The following is a 23,841-nucleotide window of genomic DNA, read 5'->3' on the forward strand; positions in this document are numbered from 1 at the left end:
GAACAGAAAGTCCTCCTGCAACATTGTTTGGAGGTTCGCATTCACTGGAGTGTGACATAACAAAAATATCTGTGATTTTAACTGTTGCAGTTTTGTACAATAAATATATGTTATATTAAATATGTTTAATCTAAGTCTTCTGCATTTAATACATTTTTCACTCTTCTTATCTCCTAATGAAATTTACTGATAGAATCTGTCGGTTCAACAATTCAAGGCAAATTCTATGCATAAAAAAACAATACTCAATTATCAGACATGTTAATGGAACTGATATTTATGAATGTGTCCAATACACAGATCCAAATACAAATCTGGGTCTAGTGAATTTAAATGTGGGAGGGAAATCTTTATGTGATACTTGAAATACCATTGAATAGTGTGCATACAAGTTATAACTGTTTAATAAACTTTATTTTACTTTTCCTTAACTACACGTCAGATAATTGACTAAGAATATTCATCCCCACTTCCCTTTGGAGGTTGACCTTCCACGACAAACACACAATGACTCAACAGCATTGATGAATAAGCAGGATAAAACTTTATTACTCAATAAAACTTCGCTCTTTGACAAAGAAATATCATTCATTTAAATAAATAAATGGTGTTTACATCCTCTGTAATACCACTGATATCATTAATGTACAAACAGATAAATAACGACTCTGTTACATAGTCAGCCTCGTTGTCACTTCAGTTACATATGTGTGTGTTGTGTGTGTGTGTGTGTGGCTGCAATGCTTTCGTAACCACTGTAGCTGTAAGGGGGTTTTAAAAGCCCATGCAAAGCCTATGGTAACAGAGAAGTGGTTTCGGTATTGCTGTCATAATTGATTTTCAATAAATGAAGTGAAATGATTGGGTGTGATGTTGATGCCTTTACTGGTGCAATAATGATAACCAGTTCATTCATCGATACGATTACAAATTACACAAACGTCAGCGGAGCGGACGTGTGGTTTCGGGGATTTGGCACAAAGGTCATTCAGCTGCAGAATCTGTGTCTGAGCTATTTCAACAAAATGTAATAAAATAAATAATCATGAGTAATTTTTCACAGATATAGAAGAGTCTTAGTGAGCTGGAGTGCGAGCATTGAAACATGTCCTGGGAAAGGGGGGATTTTTTTATTTTTTCTATGAATGAAATACAAATGCAACTGTTGTGATTATGGGCTTACAGACAGCTTGTACTCCCTTTTTCAGTTGTTGTACTTTTCCAGTGATTTAAAATGAGCACAGCAGCTTCCAACACCACTGAGGAGCGAGAGCTATGTTTCTGTGGCATTTATCATAACAAGAGAAGTGGTCTGAAAACAAAAGCAAAGTGCCGATAGAGAGGTAGAAAGGATTGTGTTACCGAGATCGAAAGTCTCCGCTTTATCCGAACACAACAGTTTTACCATATGGGCGACAGAGCCAGTAAAGCTTACTGTCACTGAGACTGTGTTAGGATGAGCTTGTTGCGTGCCTATGTGGTGGTGTCAGCATATAAACACTGTGCTTTGCTTATAGAAGTCATGGTAAAGATTGTCGTCTATGCATCGGAGAGGCGGGGGGGGGATATTACCAATCAGTGTGCTGTAGGTGAGTTGAACTGGTATGAGCTTCACATCTTCAGTTTTTGGCTTAGACTTCAAACAATACAACTGAAGACAACACCGAGGATTTTGCACCTTGTCCAATGTGTCGACTCACAATTGATAATTACAGTGTAGAGTGGATGTAGGCCCGATCGGAGTCACTGTCCAAGACCTTGTAACTGTCTTCAGCCTGGTATCGATTTCAACTCTCCGCTGGTTTCCAGTGCACTGAATACTAATGGACTCCTTTTGTCATGTGGCTTACGACCACAAGGGGGCGCACAAGCATTATAAATTCACATTCACAGGAAGAAACCAGGCTTCAAACTGTTTACTTTCACTTAATGGACTATAAATGAGGAGGCTATGAACTCATCCAATAGATTTGCAGATAATACAGCATTTTTTCATTATTTACATCTGTTCATTTATCATAACATTTTTCTCATTACATTCGTATAAAATTAGTCGACTAAATTAAATCAAATTTGTGAATGAAATAGGTCATTTAGATTCGATTTTCTTAGAAAAGTGTCCTTCGACAGGACATCAATCCGCACAATTAATTTCTGTTTAAATCAGGGTCTCACTGAGAGTTTGGGACACCAAGTGTCTCTAGTTACTCAAGTTCAATCAGATAATATGGATTTCTGTGGCTTTCGTCACTTTCACACGCTGTCAGCATTTAAAATCATGATTTGCTCTGTGATAAACTTCTAAAAAGTGCTTTTAGAGGAATTTGCAAAACACAGCTGAGCCTTGGACAGCACTGACAGATCACACCTACACCCAATCTGAGGTTTCCACTTACAGTGCAAAAAACGTACAGTTAGAACTCGTCGTTTCATTTCACCAATAATCTACAGTTATATGTAAAACAACATTTACAGTATATGCACACTAGAGTAAACAAGTTTAACTATATGCAACACAGATCATACTGCAACTATGAGCTGTCTACTCCAAAAAGCCTGTTTATGTTGGCCTTAAATCGCTACGTCTATTTGTGTCTTCTGTTACCGATGCACCTGAACAGTGTAATAAACATATTTACAGAGCGCGTTGTGTGTATTAACATTCTGTTCATGTCACATAATAAAGAATGATAACAATGGGAACATGCAGAACAGAGCAGTCACATGGAGGAAACACGATCTCTGCTAATGATATTCAGTGTAAATGATGATATTCCCACAGGCGGCCTCATCTTTGTTATTGTGCTTAGATTCATGTGAGGTTTCATCCTCCTTAATATATATGAATGTAATAAATAACCCGAATTGATCAAGTACATAAAGAAAATGCCAAACAGGATAATAGCCAATGTTATTTTTATGATTTCTCATCTATTAATTATCTAAGCCTGATAGGTTTTTACAGCAATATTAATATTCATGTGCTTTTTTCCATCTCACCCTTATAAAAACATTGCAAATTATTTACTTTTAACTGGTAAAACTTTGTAATGTCACTGTATGTGTCGAGTAAAAAATAGTTTGATTATGGATAACAGTTAATAACTAGCCATGGTATGTGTTTGTGTATGTAAACAAATCAAAAGACTACGCATGTACAATGAGTGGCAAGGAAACATTACAGTCACTCAGACAAAACAGGCTCAATACCCTCAACTCATTTTGTGGTTAGGTGTTTTCTTTCTGGGCACTGAGCTAAACTGGCAGCAACCACTGGTGAAAACGTTGCTAATTGTACTATACTGTACAGTGCAGAAGGTTGTGCAATATAACACCAACAGGCCAACTAACGTCAGCTTTGTGCAATCAGGTTTCCTGCCATAGTCTGGCAAATACGTGTCGTTAAGAGACTCCTGTTGATTTTAGGCCCGGGGGTTTCAGACCGAGGCTGACCTCACCGCGGACACCGCTGCTTTTCACCTTTTGGACAAAGGGCTGCTGACTCAGCAGAGGCGCTTTCTTTCTCTCTCTTTTTCACTCCCTCTCTCTTTCTCTCAGGAACAAATTACGATCTGAAGTGGCTGCATCGAAGGGGGGAGGCTGGTGAGGTGTTGACTGGTTCTCTTTTGTGTTACAGTAAAGGAGCCGCTGTACTTAAGTATAACTGATGATAATAATAATCGGATAAATAAATAAATCAGTGGGCAGCTCAAGATGGAGTTTAGCTACGTCTCTTTACAGCATATTAGCAGCACCTACTGTATTATACAGGCCGAACAAACAGATTACTCTTGTTGGTTCGTGAGTCTTTTCCTCATTCTACGAGTGTTTCTTATGTATTTGTGGTTTTATGGATCAAAAGTGAAGAAGAGTTAAAAAGAAGACTTCCCAAGAGAAGGTCTTCAATCATGTCCTTTCCCCTCAAGGTCTCTCAGACATTTATGTGTGTGTGTGTGTGTGTGTGTGTGTGTGTGTGTGTGTGTGTGTGTGTGTGTGTGTGTGTGTGTGTGTGTGTGTGTGTATTTGCAGGTGACTGTGCTATCTACAGTAAATACAGCATATGTTTGTAAAATGTATGCATGTGTTTGAGAACATATGTGTGTAACGTCCCTCTGTTATGCAGAAGCGTATTTTTAGGTAACTAGAAAGACAGAGATGAGGGAAGAGAACAGGAGGCAGTCAGGATGTGTATGATGTGTGTTTGTGTGTGTGTGTGTAGAATTGCTCTTTTGGTCAACAACTCTCACTCAAAACGTTCATAGTTCCTTGTCTGCCTCACACGGGGCACCATGTCCCTCAGGAGTCTGTGGAGACAGAAGCATGATCTCATTGGAAAGTGAGGAAGCACAGTATCTTGAGAGTACTTAGCCTGGTTTAACACAAGCAACCCTAGATAACACAAAGCTTTAATATGATTAATAGAATAAAGATGCCACTGGAATTCACCTGGCAGAAACAATGAAACAGGTCTAATAAATGTAGAAGATCGTTCCTAGCTTATCTCTTACTTGACACCGTATCCGAAAATGAGGAGTGCCATGAGAACTCCGACGGTGCCGTCCAGGAACCAGACATCGGGATGCTGCTTGTAGACCTCGGCACTGATCAGAATTGAAAATCCCATGACAGCTCCAATCATAGAGTTAAAAGCTGCGACACACAAAATGTGGAAAATATTAGGCCATGTCTACACAGAAATGAACATGGCCAATGATCTGTGCACTTTACACGGCTGTTAGATATTGTGATTAACACAACTCTGTAGGCCATACTGTTTCTCATCCATAATTATTTATTGAGGAGTCTTTAGTTCCTCCTTTACGTTAAGCTAATCTACAGACATGAGAGTGGAATTAATACATTCACTGAAAAATAGTTTCCAAATGGTGGCAGTATTCCTTTAAACAGACCTATAGCGTGCAGTTGGCAAATGACGGATATTTGTGAGTGGTGGAGTGTTGTGTTGCTATTTTTTTAAAACCTCAAAGATATAAATGTCCATATAGACTACTGTAATTGTTGACTGTACTTGAGTTACCCTGTATGTTCTTTCACAATCACATTTCTCCTTGTGAAAGCGTGCACTCTGCGTTATTGTCTCGCCTGCAGAAAGCAAAGTCTTGAGGGAAATAAATCCTGGCTCTGAGAACAGCAGACTCAGGTTTACTGGATTGATGTGTTGTGCGTTCTGTGACCTGAGTATTTCAGTGTGTGTTGGTGAATGTGTGAATGTGTGTTGTGCTTTTGTTTATTTGTGTCTATTAGCCACTACTGATAAAATAACTTCTTTCAATTCAGTAGTATAAGCAACTTAAACCATTGAATACATAAAAGGCTTACTGTATTTTGTGGTTTTGGTTTTATTCTTTAAGATACTGTTTTCTTTGAATTTTCACACTTGTTTTTATTTGTGTGAGGTTACTGTGTCCTAATCCTGCCCCTGGCCTGTCACACTTGATTTCATTTGAATGTCATTCTTGTCATGACTTCTACTCCAGAATATCTCAGAGGCAATTCTAGCTTCCAGTTACTTTGCACAATGACACTTTGAGCATTAATATTGAGCATATGAAATGTGTTTTGGGAATATTTTGTTAATAGTTATGTTTATGACCACTTTACAGTATAAATTTATTGATATTATTTATTGATATTAACCCATTCATACACACACACATTGAAACAGTGCATCTATAGGCAGCATGTTTATATTCATTTTTTTTATTAAACAATGTAAACATTTAGAAGTTACAATTTGATAAAATAAATACATCCAGGCTATTTTCTGTATTTTGCACATTTGTTGTTACTGTTTTATTTTGTTACCTACCCTTTTCTCTCGTTTCAGATTATTTTACTTCCCTTCCTTCTCACTGAGGGTTTGCTTTTCGCTGTTATTAGTTTCACCCGGCCACATTTTTCTCTCTCAAAACCAACACAACTGAAGTGACTGACTCTATTAAAAACTGATCCCATAAGTGAAGAGTGATGTTCTCCTCAGTATTGATTCAGATAATAAAAGTTAACTCAGAAAAATACTACTTTTCTAGAGCAATTGTACAGCCTGATGAATGACTATGATTGTTGTGCTATTGTATGTGTGTGTATGTGGCATCCTACCGTCAGTGAAAAGTGCCCGACTAGTCAGCACTCTTCCCAGCATGAACTTGGCCACGGCCAGCAGAATACAGGTGAACCCGCTCACTATGGACACGCTGAAGAGGAAGTCGTCCTGTGGAAAGACAGGAGGAGAGAAGCTGCATGAATTACGCACGTTGAATGATAGAACAGGAAGCAAAAGAGCAAAACAAACAATTGGTTGTGAGGACATTAATAAAATATGCAGGTTTGACTTTGCGTGTCAACCCAAGGACAACGAGAGGATGCCTCAAAGTGCAGCGAGGGTGTAGTGTTGTCAGCGTAAGTCTCAAACAGGCTCAGCAAAAAAAACAACGCATGACCCAGGAGTATCTCCCTTTCACATTTAATTGGCCACGAAGGTGAGAAGAAGGAAAAGAAAGGAAAAAAGAGCCATATAATTTAACCTATAACCTCCCAACCAGTGAATAGTAGTGATGGTTGTCTTGGGCCTCTGCTAACACACAGAATCGAAATACTTGCATTCTGTTGCTAACCTGTGTTCTTTAATCTGAACTTCTGCACATTTTTCGGACGATTAGCTGGGACTGTGTGGGTGAATGAAAAGATCTGCTGCTAAAACAAATGATCCTGAATAGATGATTCATTGCCTGGTCGATTTGATATCAGAAACTGTTCTAAATTCCCAAAACACTTAGCATCATATATAGCCAGAAAAAGTCTTAAATCGTGAATTAGTTCTAAAGATAGTTGCCAATTAATCATATATCAATCTACAACATCAATAACTGACACACTGTTGACATACACTTTATCTAAATGTGTTACAGCTTCTCATTAGCTCATTATTGGTGACCTTGGAATAAGGTTTTTAGAGAAACCAGTCGTCTTCTCTTTGTGACAACACAGCTGCCTGCACTGGAGTTTGTATTTGCACAAATAATATGATGTACTGTTCAAATAGTAATACGCCTGTCAGTGCAGCAGTGCAGTGATGTGCTCCAGTGTGACTAAAGTGGATGTAAAATGCTTTCACATGTCTGCCTGAAATAAACTGTCTAACAAGCATCTGCACATTCATTAAAAACCTGCACTATGTATTTGTATTGTGAAGATGCCGCAGCTCAGATACTGAAAACACACAAGTCAACAGGGGTTCATTTTATTTCTGCTTGTATAAGTTTATATGTCTGTAAAAAAAATGGATGTCGATTGCAGATATGAAAAGTGAAGCCAATGCAGTGGAGCCTGAACCCTGCACTCTCTCAAATGACCAGCAGAGGGCAACTCCAGTGAATGCAAAGAGAAGAAAAATTGACTGATGATGGTCATTTAGTAAATGATGGTTCCATTTAGAGTCAAATAGACGATAAAGCCAATATGTCCAATGGGTGCAGGTCACAGGTGTAAGTAAATTGGCGCACAGTGTCTTTGAGCTCTGTCAGGTTACTTCTGGATTTAGACGGTGCCGGACGGGTTAGGGTTAGGGTTAGCCTAACCCTAACCCTAACCCAATGCAAAACTTGAGGCTTCAAAACAAGAGTTTTAGAGAGTGGAAGAACAGGTTTCCCTTTCTGTTCCTCCCAGGTGATCCCTCATGTGTATATCTGCTTGTAGCATCAGTATGTGTGGCCATCTCTCGCTCTCCAGCAGGCGAGGAGAGCCAATCTCTGTGTTTTCATCAGCTGCTGGATGCAGACGGCCTGCTATGAGAGCAGAAACCCAGGACGTGACGGGAATCAGGATTCCTAAATTATCTGCAATGCTCCGTCTACTCATGAGATTTTACAGGCCAATCTGTCAAGGGTATAACAACACTTTACAGTCCACGTATTGTGCAGCAGATTTAGATGTCCTGTAGACATGTAGAAACTGAGCACATGTGATAAATCATTTCTGACTGCTGTCTGATGAAGACCTCTGCCAACAAGTCTGTTGTGAAAAGTCTGAACATGACCAAGCAGATGAAAGATAGACGTGTTAATGGAGGGAGACAGACTGGGTGAGCTTGTAGGGAGAGGTTAAAGAAAGAGAGATGAAAGAGGGCTGAGGGAAACAAAGAGAGCGGGGATGTGGAAAAAAAAAATATGAATGAGGCCGAGAGAGACTCTGGACAAATGAGACAGAGATTAAGAAGAAGCCAGTCTTTAGACCAATGCGTCTACAAATTGCCCAAGAAAATCTGCCAGTGTCAGTAATTCAGAAAGATTTCTCTTCAAAACATAGATGATCACTGGGTTACATACCCAGGATACAGAGTTTCTATTCTGTTAGCAAGCAGAAAGAGAAGAAGAAGAAGTAGGTAGGACAGATGGTGTTGGCATGAAGTAAGTGGAGTATAAAAGGAAAAAGATGAGGGATAGGAAAAGGGAGCGAGCTGCTGAAGGGACGTCGGGGAGCGTCAGTGAGACAGACAGTGGTAATAGGCTCTTGCTGGTGTCAGGAAGCTCCTCTGAGGCCAACCACCCACAGCTTCTATTAACATAATAGCACTGGAGCATCAAACACAGTCTGCGGAGAAGCTGCTGCATTGTTCTGCCGCCTCTCCACCGGCTCCAGTCTCACGCCGTTCTCTCTCTGGTTTGTGGTCAAAGGGGCTTCAATCATAACAAGCACTCACTTAAAGACAAGAGGACACACTTTGTTTGTCCACTATGATAATTACACAATCTCACATGAAGCCTCCCCACATGCATCCTTCCCTCAAATCTTGTTTATCCACATGAATACTGACATAGCCTTCTCTTTCTAATCCGTGTTTCAGTGGTTGTACCCTGTTAGTCTGTTGCTATATTTACTTTTACTTTAAGGGAGTAATCTATTATTAATTTAGCTTTAATTTATCAACATGTCCTATTGAGATACCTAAGCCTATTCATAAAAATGGAGGTTGTGCTTATACACTAAGGCATCTGAGAAACTAATTTGTTGGAAATAAAAAATTTAAAACAGTTATGTAACTTAATTTATCATGATGACTTTGGGGGCCCCGGGCAAAAGGGACCTTGGGAGACATAAACAATTATCATTGCTGCTGACTAGTGCAATCATCCATTGGCCCTTCTCAGCTCAGGGTCCCAGCTACTATCTTCCATGTTGTACAGGGTACAGGGTACAACATGGAAGATAAGGTTCATAAACATATATCTACACAAACAAGGTTTGAAAATGTATTTAAAGAAAAATCAACTTTACAAATGGGTTATGAGGAAGGAAACTGATTTAATAACTATATTAGGCACCAAACATAGACAGACCTGTTTTATTTATTTACAAAAAGACTCCACAGGGTTTAGATAAACTCTTTGAATGCTGTCAATGAATAAATAATGACGGTACCCCAAGTCTCAAATGTCCTCTAATTTTAGTGTCTGTTGACTTTAAACAACATCAACAGGGGGAAGTGAAGATACTCTGGGTGGTGAGGGAGCTGCTGGCTCTTTAGCTAAATCAGAAAGTGGATCTTGAAGCTTTGAAGCGACATTATGGGACACTTCAGTGAGGAGGATTTGGTGGCATCTTGTGGTGAGAGTGCAGATAACCCTAACCCAGATTACAGATTTGACTAGGTGCCATGGCTTCACCGGTTAGTTAGTTACCTGGACAGATTGTGAGGGTTAAATATCTGACAAGCCAAAAAAATCAGGGTTCAAAGTAGAGAACTGGAAACTACGAGCTGGACCCCCCTCCCAAAGAGTGTGAGGGTGGAAGAACTGGGCAGTGCCCCAGCAACAGAAGGAAGAGACTATTTTCAAGCCTTATTCATAGTCTTAACACCTCTAGAGAGCCGTGTGTCTGTGTGTGTGTGTCAGTGTTCTGTGTGTGCCTGTGTGTGTATGTGTGTCTGTGTTTCTGTGTGTGTATGTGCCAAAGAGGAAAAAAGGAAACAAGTCAGGTGGAGAGAGACAAAAACTCTGACGTCTAAAAAGCAACGGCACAGAGCTAAAAAAAGACACAGAGCCCACAAGGATAAATGATGTGTCTGTGTGTGTGTGTTTGCCTGTGTGTACATGTGCTGGGTGTGTTTGCCCTGATTCAATCTAAATGGGTATTGTTCATATTCATCCATTTTCTAATGTCTTTATAAATGTGTGTATTTGGTGTGCAGGCTGCCGGGAACTCACACACACCTGCATCTGTGTACGCCTCTTATTGTTTCATTATGATTAAATTAATAACTAGCACATTTAAAACTATGTAAGAGCTGCTCTCGACCTGGATCTGACAAACCAGATCTTTTACTGTGTGAATCTTTTCTTTTTTGTTATAATGATATAAGGTGTGAAATTTTCCTCAATCTGACAACACATCACAACTGGCTCACTGAGATATACATCAATATTTGGACAGTTCTAAAAATATCATGCTCAGTTTCTGGAATCACTTGATAGTGCACTATGTGGTACTTATGGCTTTGAATGTTGAATGAGAAATAGATATATTATGCAGCGGCACCATGGAACATCATGCTCATGGCATGTGCACTACTTTCTACTCACAATTAACCAATAGAATCACACTACAGCTGTGATGATGATGGAAACACCACTGATGATTAATTCAGCCTGAACTTGCTGCTCTCTAAAGAGCAGAACTAAGTGTCCATTATTTCGGGAATAGAGACCAGGAGATTAATTTCCGACTCTACAACAAGTAATACCTTCAATCTTGAGGCAATGATGACAATAGTTCAGATATAGGGTTTTGGTTAAGGTTAGATAAACATAAGATAAGGTTAGATAAACATAAGATAAGGTTAGATAAAGATGTGACATGTGATCTGATGTAGAATCAAACCTATCATCTCCACATTTTCAAATTTTTTACTAAAACTACTGTACACACTGCACATTATACACAAATGTTGCACTGGTTTTAGACATATATTTTGTATTTTTAGTTTTCATTTGTGTGCGTGTGTGTGTGTGTGTGTGCGTGTGTGTACGTTCTTACCACTTCTGGGAGCATCTTGGTTGCCAGATTATGGATTGCCTTTCCAAGGATGCACAAGGACGAGAGAACAAACACGACCCCAAGAACTACACACGCTCTGTAAGAGACAGACAGACCAGGCGAGTGTTAGGTTGTTACACAAAGTGGAGCCAAGCAACAACTTTAAAAGGTTGACACTAGCACAGTGACACTCTCCCAGTGCTTGTGTATTTCTCCTGCATTTCGCCCATGGTTTTGATGCTTGTAGTAAAACTGTTGTAATTCACTGAGAATAAGGAAACTTTTTCCTTCTCTTCTTGCCTTGAAAAATAACTTTAATTCGACTCCTGCAGACCACATAGTTAACGTTATAATGGGAATAAGACATTTCACTTTACTCTCCAACCAACAACATCATATCTCTTCATCTGCTCGGCCCTAACTTTCTCAAATGGGTGTAAATAGCTCTCTGTCTCTCTGGCATCTACGTAATATGCTTCTGTTTCTTTGTTTAAATACAGCACATGTGGATATGTGAGAGAGAGAATCTGTGTGTCTGTGTGTGTGTGTGTGTGTGTGTGTGTGTGTGTGTGTTAATGGATGGTAGAGTGACAGCTTGATCTCTCATAATCTGCCACACAAACCGAGCTGAAGCTGAAGTAAGACGAAGGAGGCTCTCAGCGACCTGACAGACACTGGATGAACTCTCCTGAGCTGCAGCGGCCCTGACAACTGCAGTTCAATAAGAAATGAATAAACAGACATGCTAAAAAACTTTCTTTCTGAGCTCCGGGTATTTGCCTAAAACAACTGAAAAGCCTAAAAAAACAGGGCTTGGTAAATAACATAAAGTGTAAAAATGTCAGTAATGAATCCAGCAAACTCTTGATATGAAAGAGGAGTAGGATGGAGAGACAAGACCCTGAGAAACAGATCACTGCACCTCTCTGCATCCATTCATCCTCACATCTATTTATCACCAACACCTGCAGCAGATGCTCGACGTTCACATCATCATCAATTTAATCAACCCTTGTTGTTCCATCAATTTGTACACAAAGGAAAGGAAAGATAAATGTAACTGATGGATTGATGAAGAGATGAATACAAACAGTGAGAAGTGGAAGCTCTTCCTTGTGTCTGGCTGTATGAGGCTTCCTGCTTCCTGTTCTCCCCCCAACTCGCCTGCACACCTGAGCTGCTTTGCTTCAATCTACTCTCAGAAACTGAAGCAGTGAATAAAGACGTGTTCATCCCTCAAGCCACCACCGGGGTGTCAGACCCACTCAGTGGTAAACACGCCATACGGACGCTGTCTCTGCATTCTGAAGTTTGTTATTGTGTGTTTGCCTGATCGCCCAGTGTTTAAATTCACCTGCCTCCTTACAGCACCTCTGTTTGGATCCCACTGTTCTATATGAAACATCTTAAAGCCTCGTCCCTATGTTTGCTTCCAGCTCTAAACTCATAGTCCAGATTAACCGATTCATCATTAACCTCATTAACCTCATCCATCAAGTTCAGTGCTGTGTTCTGTACTCACATGTACTCTCTGTGTGCAGAGTGCACCGCTGCTGCATTGCTGTAGCGCCAGAGGACGATGAATGATGACATGACGTCCAGTGAGGCATCGAACTGCAACACAAGAAGAAATCAAGTTACCAAGGAGAGAAAGGAAAGAGCGGGAAGCTGGAGCATTAGAGTTAGTAAACATCTCTGCATGGGAGGAACTCTCAAATGGGTTTTTGAAAATGTCCCATTTTTATCAAGAGCATGGTCTTTACTTTCTTTTAAGGCTCCATATTGGTCTTTGATTGCCACAACATATGACTTTATGCTTCATTTCCCAAAAATAGCATGATCATTATCTTCATCATCACATATGGAAGCCTGTAAGAGCCAATTTTCAACATCATTGTGCAAAGACACCCATGATGAGCCTCTGTGATCTAACCCCTCTGCAGTGTGTAAACAGCCAGGCACTTTCTAATTAAAATCTGCTCTTTAATAAAGAGATAGCTCCCACTGCAGATTACAGCTCATTACATTTCAATCACGTTATGCTAATCACATTTTTCTGTGTGTTGATGATTTTCTCTGATTATTTCCTAAACTAATAAAACTCTCAAGTCTCTTATTGAAGTGGTGAGAAGCTTTATTTTGGCAAAGGGCAGCAAATCTCTTCAGCAAACACAAACAGCAGCTTGACATTCAACCACAGTCTCTGCCCTGTTACCTTGGAGACAAAGGGACCAATAACCCTTTGGATACTGGGATTCATTAATAAATCACCGGGACCCAGGTTATGACTAATTGATCAATGAAAATGGAGGAAAAAAGGAAGCTGGAACTCACGGCAAATCCAAAGGCTGACGCGCTGTGTCTCATGAATGATAAAGCTGTAGAGAGAGAGAGAGGGAGAGAGAGAGAGAGAGAGAGAGAGAGAGAGAGAGAGAGAGAGAGAGAGAGAGAGAGAGAGAGAGAGAGAGAGAGAGATAGTTAGTTATAACACTAACGTGACATATATACAAAGGTAGGTTTGAGAAAACATTGTTTGTGTATTTTAAGGTGTATTTTGTTGACAGACAAGATTAGCAACATCTTCTTGATGGTGTTGGATTAATCATATCAGGAGCACATCATATATATACTGTACATATACACACACACAACATATATACGTCCACATGCATCAAGGAGGACAGTAAACTCTCAATCTGTGTGCAGGAAGGAAAACTTCTTCAGTGTTCAAAGCCCAAAGTCCTGCTTCTGGCCCTGAATCACTCACTGTTTAGTCTCCACCAGCTAATGAAGAAACTGTCAGGCTCTGCAGCTTTAAATTCTGCATATTATTAATCACGTTCACGTTTTCATTTGCATTGAGGTGTTATATGTTGTTATGTATTAGCTAAAGAAGCTCATAAAAAAAACAGTGTGTAACCGAGTGATTTTCCCGATGGAGTTATGTTATTGTATAAATAATAAACACAATTATGGCATTTTGTAGAGATTTGGTTTTGTAATACTAAATGAATGCAGTGGTTCCATGGAGGTAAAGGGAAACTGTACTGTACATTTAGCAGAGCAGTCTAATATCCCACCTTTGCTATTGTGCCCTTCTGTCTGTCCTTGTGTCTCTCTCTCTCTCTCTCTCTCTCTCTCTCTCTCTCTCTCTCTCTCTCTCTCTCTCTCTCTCTCTCCCATCCCCGTGTTTTCAGGACAGCGTCTCGGGGGACACCATATCGGCAGTTAAATCACCATAGTAACAGGAGATGGAGGGCAAGCCGGGACTCGGTTTGAAGTCGACAGATCTTTCATCGCTCCGCTCGCTCTTTGTCTCTGTCGTCTCAATCTCTTTCTCCTGAGTTCCCTTTTCTCTGGGACTGACAGATTATCAATTCATTTGACACAGATCTCTTTCTCTGCTTCTTCCTTATCCCCCGTCTCAATGTCTCTCACCACATCGTCGGGAGCTGGACTTATTGGCAGATTTGTGACACAGCATTTTGCCTGGTACTGATGAATACTTACTTAATTTATTTGAATCCTTATAGAACCACTGATTTGAAAAAGAGCAGCCTCACTTCACTTCATTTACATAAAAACAGAAGAAGGGAGCAGAAGGAAAAGAACAACATGGAGGGACGAGGGGACATTGAAGGGAGCGGAGAGGAGAGGTCGGACCCCTGATACCAGACAGCTGGTTCTACTCAGGCCGGGTGCGTAACACATGACTGCCCACCAGGGCACACTCGCACACACACACACACACACACACACACACACATATGCTGTCTCTTGCTCTGACACCATCACCCAGAGTCTCCCTCTCTCTTCTCCAAGTCTCTCAATTGTCTTCTCTCTCACGTACGAGCTCGCTCTCTGTCTCCCACACACAGAGTCTCTGGAGACCTCTGACCCATCTGGACTGTCCAGAAACGCAGCCGAGAGGAGAGTGCGGTTGATTTTACTCAAGAACCAAATACAGGCAAACCCAAACAGGGTGCCGCTTCTCACTCTTCTGCATGTCATGTCATGATGGGTTACCCTTTTTTCTTTTGTCCATTTTGGTCAGATTAAGGTGTAAAGGCTTGTGAGCTTGTCAGATTTGCAAATATTTGATAGCAAAAGCATATTGTGGAACATTCTGCTTTGTGTCTTTCACCATGAATCTTAAATTTGGCAGGAGACCATTAGAATGGGGAAGATCACCTCTTTCTGGAACCCTTGAGCCGTCATAGCTACAGAATACTGGTCGCCTGATTTTTTTTTTAAGTTTATAAATATTGAACACGTTGCTTGTCCAAATCGCATCAAATTCAAAAGGCCACTTCCTTCAACCCTTAACAATACACCTGCCAAGTGTGGCACCGATTATGAACTTTTCTCGAGAAATGCTTTCCACATACATACAGACAGAGATTTCTGGAATTGGTTGATGGATAAGAGATGCATGATATCTCAAAGGGAACCTAGCAGCAGACAAATCTGTTAAAGGGGACTTTGGTGATAAATTCCACTTTTGTATCTGGCATGTCTACCGTCCCAAAAACTCTGGAAAAAAACAACTCCCGCGATTTGTTGTGGTTCCTCTATGTCAGAAACGATACGCTAGAGTGTGTTGAATGGGATTACGAGCGAAAAATACGTCATAGTCCCACCATGCCTATAAAACAGGTCAATCTGGGGAGGGCTGTTTTAAATGATCCTTGCGGTATTTTGACAAAATAAGAACCATATCAACTGTGGTAAAATGTGCATACGATGGGTCCTTTAAGGCTTAATGCCCAATCGCACCCTTCTCCAGGAGTACCCAGTTGCTACAGGAGCCAAGCCAATATACATGTCGTAAAAGTGAAGGTGTAATCTTCTAGAAAACGAAGCTAAACCGTTCACATTTCTTTCTTCCTTTAACCCCACATGCCCTTTGTGTTAAATCTTGTGATTTCTCACTACCGGGTGGACATGCAGTAACATGGTGGGTTGTGACCAGTGATAATTGGCACGTGGATGCATAAAGCCTCTGTGTGTGACCGTCTACATTCCAGTAGAGGCTCTGGTATGAGAGTTCAGAGTATTACTGAACATGAACCCTGTCGTGGTTTTAACCTAGTTTTGTAGGTTTCCTCAGATTTACTGTGATATCACTGCTCAGGAACACATGGGATAACAAATCGTCTGTGCTCTGTAATAAATAATTTATCTGAATCTCTGGATTCAAAATCGATGAAGTGAGTCAGCTAGAATGCTAAGCAACACTTTACTGGGGGAAGCAGCCTGTGCACACACACACACACACACACACACACACACACACACACACGTGCATCTTTTTCCCCGCTATGTTTGAACACGAGTTCAGCTCCATAAAGAACAGATGTCCCCCCCCCCCCCCCCCCCTCTCTCTCTGTCTGTCATCGAGAAACTCATTTGGGAAGCAGTTAAATCTCCTCTGCTACATCACCACCTTGGGGCGTGTTTCTACTTCCATGCACATCATGTCCCCCCCAACTTTAGTATGTTGTAAAAAAGTAACTCAGTACAGTTTTTATACACAAGGTCATCAAACCCAAAGGAATCCTCTGTTGAAGATGTACGTTTCGGGCAGTTAGCTCTCAGCAGATCGATGCCTCTCACTGGGAGAGCAGACATTATTCTGTGCAACATCCTTTGGGTTGCTAGTTAATCAGGGAGGCAAGTGTGCATGACCGGTGCAAACAAGACTGGTGGAAAAGAAGCTGGAAGGAGGAGGAAGTGGGAGAGGAGCGAGAAGGGAGGGAAAGGGGAGAGGATGGGAGAAAACCACCAGGATCTGGAGGAAATGTAAAGAAGTGACAGGGATCAGGGAACGCAGGCCCACTTATCCACTGGGAAGGTTCTGGTTGGCTTCTGTGATTTTATTTTTCATGATGGCACCTTCTTCTCCAAGGGACAGCACTAAATAATAACTATATCCTTTTATGTTTCTTCTGGCAACTTTCTTATGTCATCCTTTCAGAAACTATTGGGGCGATCCTCATAATCAAATCATCGGATCCTCTCAGGATTGTTAAGGTGCGCTCAAACGAATTAATGTCATTATCCAAGTCAGTTAATTTACTGCAAACTAATGAAAACCAAGTTTACTCCAAGCAGGCTGCAAATTAGTTTTGTTATTTACTTCTGTTTACACCACCTCACCCCCACAGGCTTGTGAGGGTAAAGACATGGAGCTACATGGAGGTCTACATGAACAGAGGAGGTCAGAAATGGAAGCAGTGTGATGATCAATGGGGTTGAGGGAGGAGAAGAGGAAGATGAGAAGGTGCACGAAGAAGCAAAAGCACATGTAACACTCAACAAGAGTCCCATACTGTGTGTGTGTGTGTGTGTGTGTGTCTGTCTACTTGTCTCAGTGAGCAAATACACATCGTATATAAGTGTTTTCAATCAGCTCTCCGGTCTTTGTCATTGTTTGGCATCTTTATCCACTACGAGAGAGCACAACAATAATCCTAACCCGAATCAAATGATCCTTCCAGTTTACGGCCGTCACACACATGGCCGTGAAGTTTCTCTTTTTGTGTGTTTCTGTTCTGTGCTGTTCCTTTCTGCTTCACGTTCCCCACGGTCCACTCTGATGTCCTGCCAGCACCGACACAGCTCACCATTTAGCCGCAGCAATGACTGCGACTTGGCGGCGGTTAAATCCTAATTAGCGGTGAGTTACGCAAGAGCCGGGGCCAGAGCCAACACTTAACACCCAGGCTCTCTCACTCATCACTCACTCTCCTCTGTCTGTCTCCACCAATGTTCAGGCAGAAGACACATCAAGCACAATAAGAGTTAAATATAAGATTATTAAGAATTAAATGAATGTGTTATTATGTTTGAGATAAGATATTTGAGTGTAAAGTAAACCCAAACATCTCACATGAAGAATATACCAAATGCTGCCCAAACTTACTTAATAAAGTAATCGTCAAAACATAATTTTTTTGTATGCTACAAACATTTATTCCAATTATGCCCTGCAGGGGGATTAGGGATTTATTTTCTGAAATATGTATCTAGAGCTGCTTTCAGACATGCACTGAACAATGGAGAATTTCTCTGGACAGGTTGTGTATAAGAACGCACATGTCGGAGTGTGAACCTCCTCACTTTCTCTGGACTCTCTCTGGAGAAGGTCCAAATGAGCCAATGTGAAAACAAAGCAGGAGATCCTCTGCAGGCACGTTGATGACGTCTCGTACACGTGATAAACGCAAGACAGAAAAAAAACAAATATCTCAGGATATAAAATTGGACGCTATACCCTTTCACACCCCTCGTCTGAATGTCCTGCACGTTTTCCTGTTGTCGTAAAAATGAACTTTCTTACGTACTTTATGCAGGAAAGACAAACTGTGCCATCTTTGAATATTAAAACTATTAAATTAAATGGTGTATGTGTGCTTCTCAGCCCAGGACACTAAAACTAAATTTAGCAGTTAAAAAAAGACTATAATTTTCCTTGACTTAATATCTCATTGAAAATGATGCTGACTGTGATGGTTCTAAACATAAAAATGTGTTAAATCTCACTGTTCACACTGGACTCATGTCTGACTCTTTGTCCAGCTGCGTGCAGACAGGCCCAGTCACACCTTCTGTTCCAGCATCCATCAAACCACCTCTGCTGCTGACTGCATGAAAACAGTCCATATCGAATTAGCAGAATCATTTGCAGCCCAACCGGAATGTAATTACGTCCCCATTCTCTGTTCCTCAAGGGCAGAGGCTCAATTCTGGGATTCGAAACTCAATTACATCACAAGGAGCCAAGTAATCATCGGGGAGACAAGGGTGCTGAGAGGTGGGAGGTAGGAGATGAAGGAAGAGGCAGAGAGGGCAGCAGATGGACAGACAACTGGAGTGAGACGGAGAGGCAGTGTGGGAGAGAGAGAGCAGCTCAAAAGACAGAGAGAGAGAGAGAGACAGAGAGAGAGAGAGAGACAGAGAGAGAGAAAGAAGCCACTCTTCTCCTGCCAATCAGTGATTCTCTGAACTTCCAGTCTGATCGAGGTGACTCATCTGTGTTAGTGGTGTAAAAAAAAATATCTCCCCATAGACACCTTTATTGAAGCTGAGGAAAACCACTTAACCATCCCCAAGATGAGGGGAAGGGATTCGAAGTGTTTGAAGTACGGTTGTGTGGTTCACCAGCAGCAGCTCATTTCATTCTCACACTGTGCGGTGATGTGTTATATTATATGTGATGAGAAGGGACGAGCAACAAAGGCAGGTGAGTGAGAGGCCAGAGAGGAAGAGTGAGAGAGCTGGATGGAGATGAGAGGAAGGGAGGAGGTTTAGAGAGAGTGATGGGGGGAGGGCGGAGAATGAGGAGGAATTATGCATCATTAAAAGTGGACCTGGCAAATAAACAGGGTTTGTACGCAAATGCACATGTCTGGGCTGAAACAGAAATTGTTGCAACAGGGTTGGAATGGAAGGAAAACATCCCTGTTCCATTATTCAAGTTTGGTTTTAATGGGTTGAGGCAGAATCTCAATTTCAACCAAAACTTCTGCTTTCACTCACCGACACTTTTAGTCAAAACATGTGCAAGGTGACCTAGTGCAGCTATTTGACAGTAAAACTCAAATGAAACATACTGAATATAAAAAATTATGTTAAACTCCTGAAGGAATCGGATTCGCAAATAGCAATTAATCAAGTTTTATATGTAAAGCCCATATTCACTGATGACAATAAGCCTCATTCAGCTTAACAAGGTGCAGCATCCTCTGCCCTTAACCCAGAGTGAGACAAACCATAGAAAAGGGGAAAAACGATAGATGAGCAGATGAATGAAGATGTATTCAGGACGGGCGACAGAATGTGGTTTAAGACCCATTTAGGCCAAATCTTCATAACGTGTAAATCAGGAGGTTTTCTGCATAAAATTCTGAAAAACGTGATCACTGTAAGCTGTTTTCATTGTATTAGAAAAAACGTTTATGTGTTGACAATATCACCAAGATCCACAGTAATATATCACACAGACGGCACTTAAACCTCTCCTAGTGTTTTTATCTTATCTGGGATCAGGGCCACTGCCTGAAGGAATCTGTGAGAGAAGTGGTATGTGAGGTCAGGGATCTGCCTGAATGGGAGCCTGTGAAAACGATGATGCTTTTTAAGTCGTAAATTATCCATGTGCTGATGTAAGTTTAGCTAATACTCACCCAACTGTTTGTCTAACTATTATCGGCTGCCCAAGTGAGGAGCTTCAGAAGCATTATCCCCTTCTGGAGGAAAGAAGAACCAGGGTTTCCATGACAGTTTTTTTTTAATTGTTCTCTGCTGAAATATCACATCTGTAGTAGTCCCTGAACCACATTGCACTCACCATATCAGTCTCCTAATTCTGCCAGATGTTTTCAAGAAACCATGAACATTTTTATCTGAAAAATCTCACATCCCCTGCCAACATGTTCAATAACCTTTCCATTAAGCAAACACACAAACCAACAAACATATAGAGATGGAGACATAACCTCCTTAACTGAGGTAGGAAAACCTGCAGCGATTTGAAATATCGACCATTTAACTGAAAACAGGATCTTTCACGAGCTTTAACCAAAGTGTTTTGGGATTAAAAGAAAACTCTGATGCCTGAGGTTGAATATAATCCAGCATCATTATATTTCCAATGTCAATTTTAGGAGGAAAGCATTGAGTAAGTGCACTACCAGTAATACACACAGAAAGAGTGTGTGTGTGTGTCTAAAATTGCTCATCGCTCTCCACTGAGGCAGGGAGTTAAAACAAAAGCTCCTCATTAATTAGTGCTTCTTAACAGGCATACACACCCTCTGATGACAACACACGCACACAAAGCAACAATCAACTGCACACAAAATACCATAATAAAGATTATTGAGCAAAAATGAAACTCTTACATAACAAGAACTGAAACACTCATCTGAGCACACACACACACACACACACACACACACACACACACACACACACACACACACACACACACACACACACACAACCTTTGCCTCCTCAGCAGACACATCCAACACGGTTGCAGTCGCTTGCTTAGCAGCAAAATACTGTGTTTAATAATTCAGGACCTCCAGCTCGGCCCGGCCCGGCTCTGCCCTGCACCGCCGCCTCGCTGAGTTCACCCTGCGGAAAAAACCTACTGAGATTCTTCCTCTCTCTTCCTCTCACCCCCCCCCCCCCCCCCCCCCCCCTCCCTTGTTCTCTCCTGCCTCCTTCTTTTTCAATCTTCCTTTCCCTGTGGGTGGGCCTCTTGTTCCCTGCCTGGTCTGTAAAAGAGAAATCCCTGCATTTCCTTCTGCCAATCATCCTCTGTCTTTCTCTCTTCTCCTCTCTGGTGCAGTCGATTGTTTCATATCCTTCCATTTATCGCTCCCTCCTTCATATCACTTTTGTTTGACCGTTAATCCTCCGTCCACACTCTCCTCCTCCCTCTCTCTACGCTCTCCCTATCTATTTCCATCCCTTTCATTTTGCTCAGTAATTTGTCTCCTCTGCCCCTCAACCCAACAAACCCCCTTTTCCCTCGCTCATCTTTTTCTTTCCCTTCAGTACCTTATTCCCGACACTCCCTTTGCTTTGTGCACCTCCCTCGCTCCATCAGCCCTCTCCCCTTCGTAGTAAGTATTGATTTGTATTCGGGCAGAACTGCAGGCGATGGATGGGCACAGTGAGGGAGGTGCCATCTGCAAGGTGCCTGGCACGGGGGACTCGTCAGGGGGGGGGGGGATCGTGAGGAGATTAAGGGTAGAGGAGCACACGGCCGATTGGACTAATGCTTCCTATACACCGGCAGGTTTTTAAAGAGCATCTCCCTGGAAGCCTTTGAACAGGTTAGGAAGCTCAAAGTGGAGCAGACATCCTCATCCTGTGTTTTAGCATCATGAAGGGATTCATCGCTCGACTTAGACACACAAACACACACACAGGGCTCATTATTAATCACAGCTCGGGACATGGTGCTTAACAGTTGTGCAGAAATTAAAACCCGGCAGAGTCGTAAACGGGTGATGTTGGTATCAGGGACATGTCCTCAAGCAACTCATTTTCCCTTAATGTCCTCACAGCTGGGTGAGTTATACTGGGATGTCATTAGCCAGAGGACATCTGGAGGCAACCATAATGACAGTTATGAGGAAGTCCATCAGCGGCAGATATAATATCCTCCACTGCCGCTGTGTTCAGTGTCATCACAGGGACAGTATTATAGTGTTACTGTTGTTTCACTAGATTTGATGGATGGGTTGCAATATAAGTTTTCTCTTCTAGCAGCTTGGATCTTGTCTTGAGCTCGTGGTGACAATCACTGCATTTACCAACGACACGACAAAAGGGCTTGATGACCACTACCCGGACATTACAATTTGTGGCAGGGCTTACTTGAATGTACTGCACCTCCAAAACTGACTCTGCTTTACTCTACATGACTCAGTGAATTCAGTGCAGAGACAAAAAGCCACAAACTCCATAAAGCAAGAAGCACATTGTCCATTATACACATCCAAATATAAAACTGTTATATTCTTCCTGGGTCCTGCTTCCAAGATGTACAATTCTCCACATTACAATAAAACAAACAACATCTAATTGAGTCCCTGTGGATATTACTCTATGTATAGATGCATTGTGCAGCTACTGCCTCAGGAACAGTCAGTGCTCTCGGCTAACAAGCTGCTAAGTCACACAAAGTATTGATGATACTGAAAATAAAACAAAGATGAATCACACTAATTATTTCAGTTTCCTTTTTCCAGCAAATATCGCAATCCATAAATTTGGCATAGTAACACTTTGACAGAGTACTGCACAAACATTTTCAGATACTTTCCTCTTCCCAATGCAGATCAGTGTTACTGCCCTGGCTAAACATTCTGAAAGATACAATTGCAGAACACTGAACAAGTTTCCAACTGGCAAAACTGCACCTTTTAGAAAGATATTTGTTTATTATTATTGTTTGTGTTTTTACAGCAAACTTGAACATTCTTTGCCAATGCTGGACGACACGAGCACAGAACAAAACCACAAGTTGGAAGTTGTTCAGAATATGTGAACGCCTCCCACACAATGCATATAGAGTAGCAATCGAGCTGGACTGAGTTGAAACCTTTGTTCTGTTGAGTAGCCTGAGAGTTGGTTGCTCTCCCCTGCCCCCTGATCCCCTGGTACTGGTGGAGGTTCTCTCCCAGCCCCCTTCATGCCCTCATAAAGGTGGCAACCATCGATGCCACCGGGGTCTCCCACACACAGCCAGAGACAAAGGTGTTGCTTTTCAGAAGACTTTTTATTCGACTCACGACAGTCAACTTAAATACTCCAGCAGCTCAGCATCGGCTCTTCCCATGTGTCTCTCCTCCCTCTGGCAGATCAGCTGCTGACTTTTGAATCCAGGGAGAGTTGATGGGCCAACTGGTCTCATCTGTGCCAGGTCCCCTCTCCCTGGTTCACCTGGAGGTTTGTCTGAGCCTCCTCCACAGTCAGGTCTGCATCTGTCACATGTCATCAACTCCCCCAATCGCTTGCAGTGAATCCTCTGAAATAATCTCCAGCTATATTCTCACATGGGTTCATTCAGACAGTATCTGGAGTTTCAACTAGGGGCAGAAGAGTCTCTGGAGAACGTCCGGAGCCTCGGACTCGGACATATGCTCATAGACTGACCACAAGAGCATGTCAGGAGTTCAGTGCAGGTCTGAAAGCAGTTTATCTGAATCCGACTTGACTCGACTCTTCCAAACACCTTGTCCATATTAAATTATTGAAATTAAATTA

At 41.6% G+C, this 23,841-nt stretch overlaps 1 protein-coding gene across 1 annotated transcript in view; it reads right to left on the reverse strand.

Annotated features, from left to right (window-relative positions):
- Positions 1–529: 529 nt before the first annotated feature.
- tmem163a (transmembrane protein 163a) overlaps positions 530–23,841 on the reverse strand; it is a 47,316-nt gene continuing 24,004 nt past the window's right edge. The window contains exons 3-8 of the mRNA XM_053440525.1: positions 13,387–13,430; positions 12,575–12,666; positions 11,053–11,149; positions 6,121–6,232; positions 4,509–4,650; positions 530–4,304 (exon numbers count right to left, since the gene is read on the reverse strand). Of these exons, the coding sequence (XP_053296500.1) occupies positions 4,244–4,304; positions 4,509–4,650; positions 6,121–6,232; positions 11,053–11,149; positions 12,575–12,666; positions 13,387–13,430 (548 nt within the window). The 3' untranslated portion in view covers positions 530–4,243. The remainder of the gene's footprint in view (positions 4,305–4,508; positions 4,651–6,120; positions 6,233–11,052; positions 11,150–12,574; positions 12,667–13,386; positions 13,431–23,841) is intronic.

This window comes from Pleuronectes platessa, chromosome 14 (genome assembly GCF_947347685.1).
Source record: "Pleuronectes platessa chromosome 14, fPlePla1.1, whole genome shotgun sequence".
NCBI lineage: Eukaryota > Metazoa > Chordata > Actinopteri > Pleuronectiformes > Pleuronectidae > Pleuronectes > Pleuronectes platessa.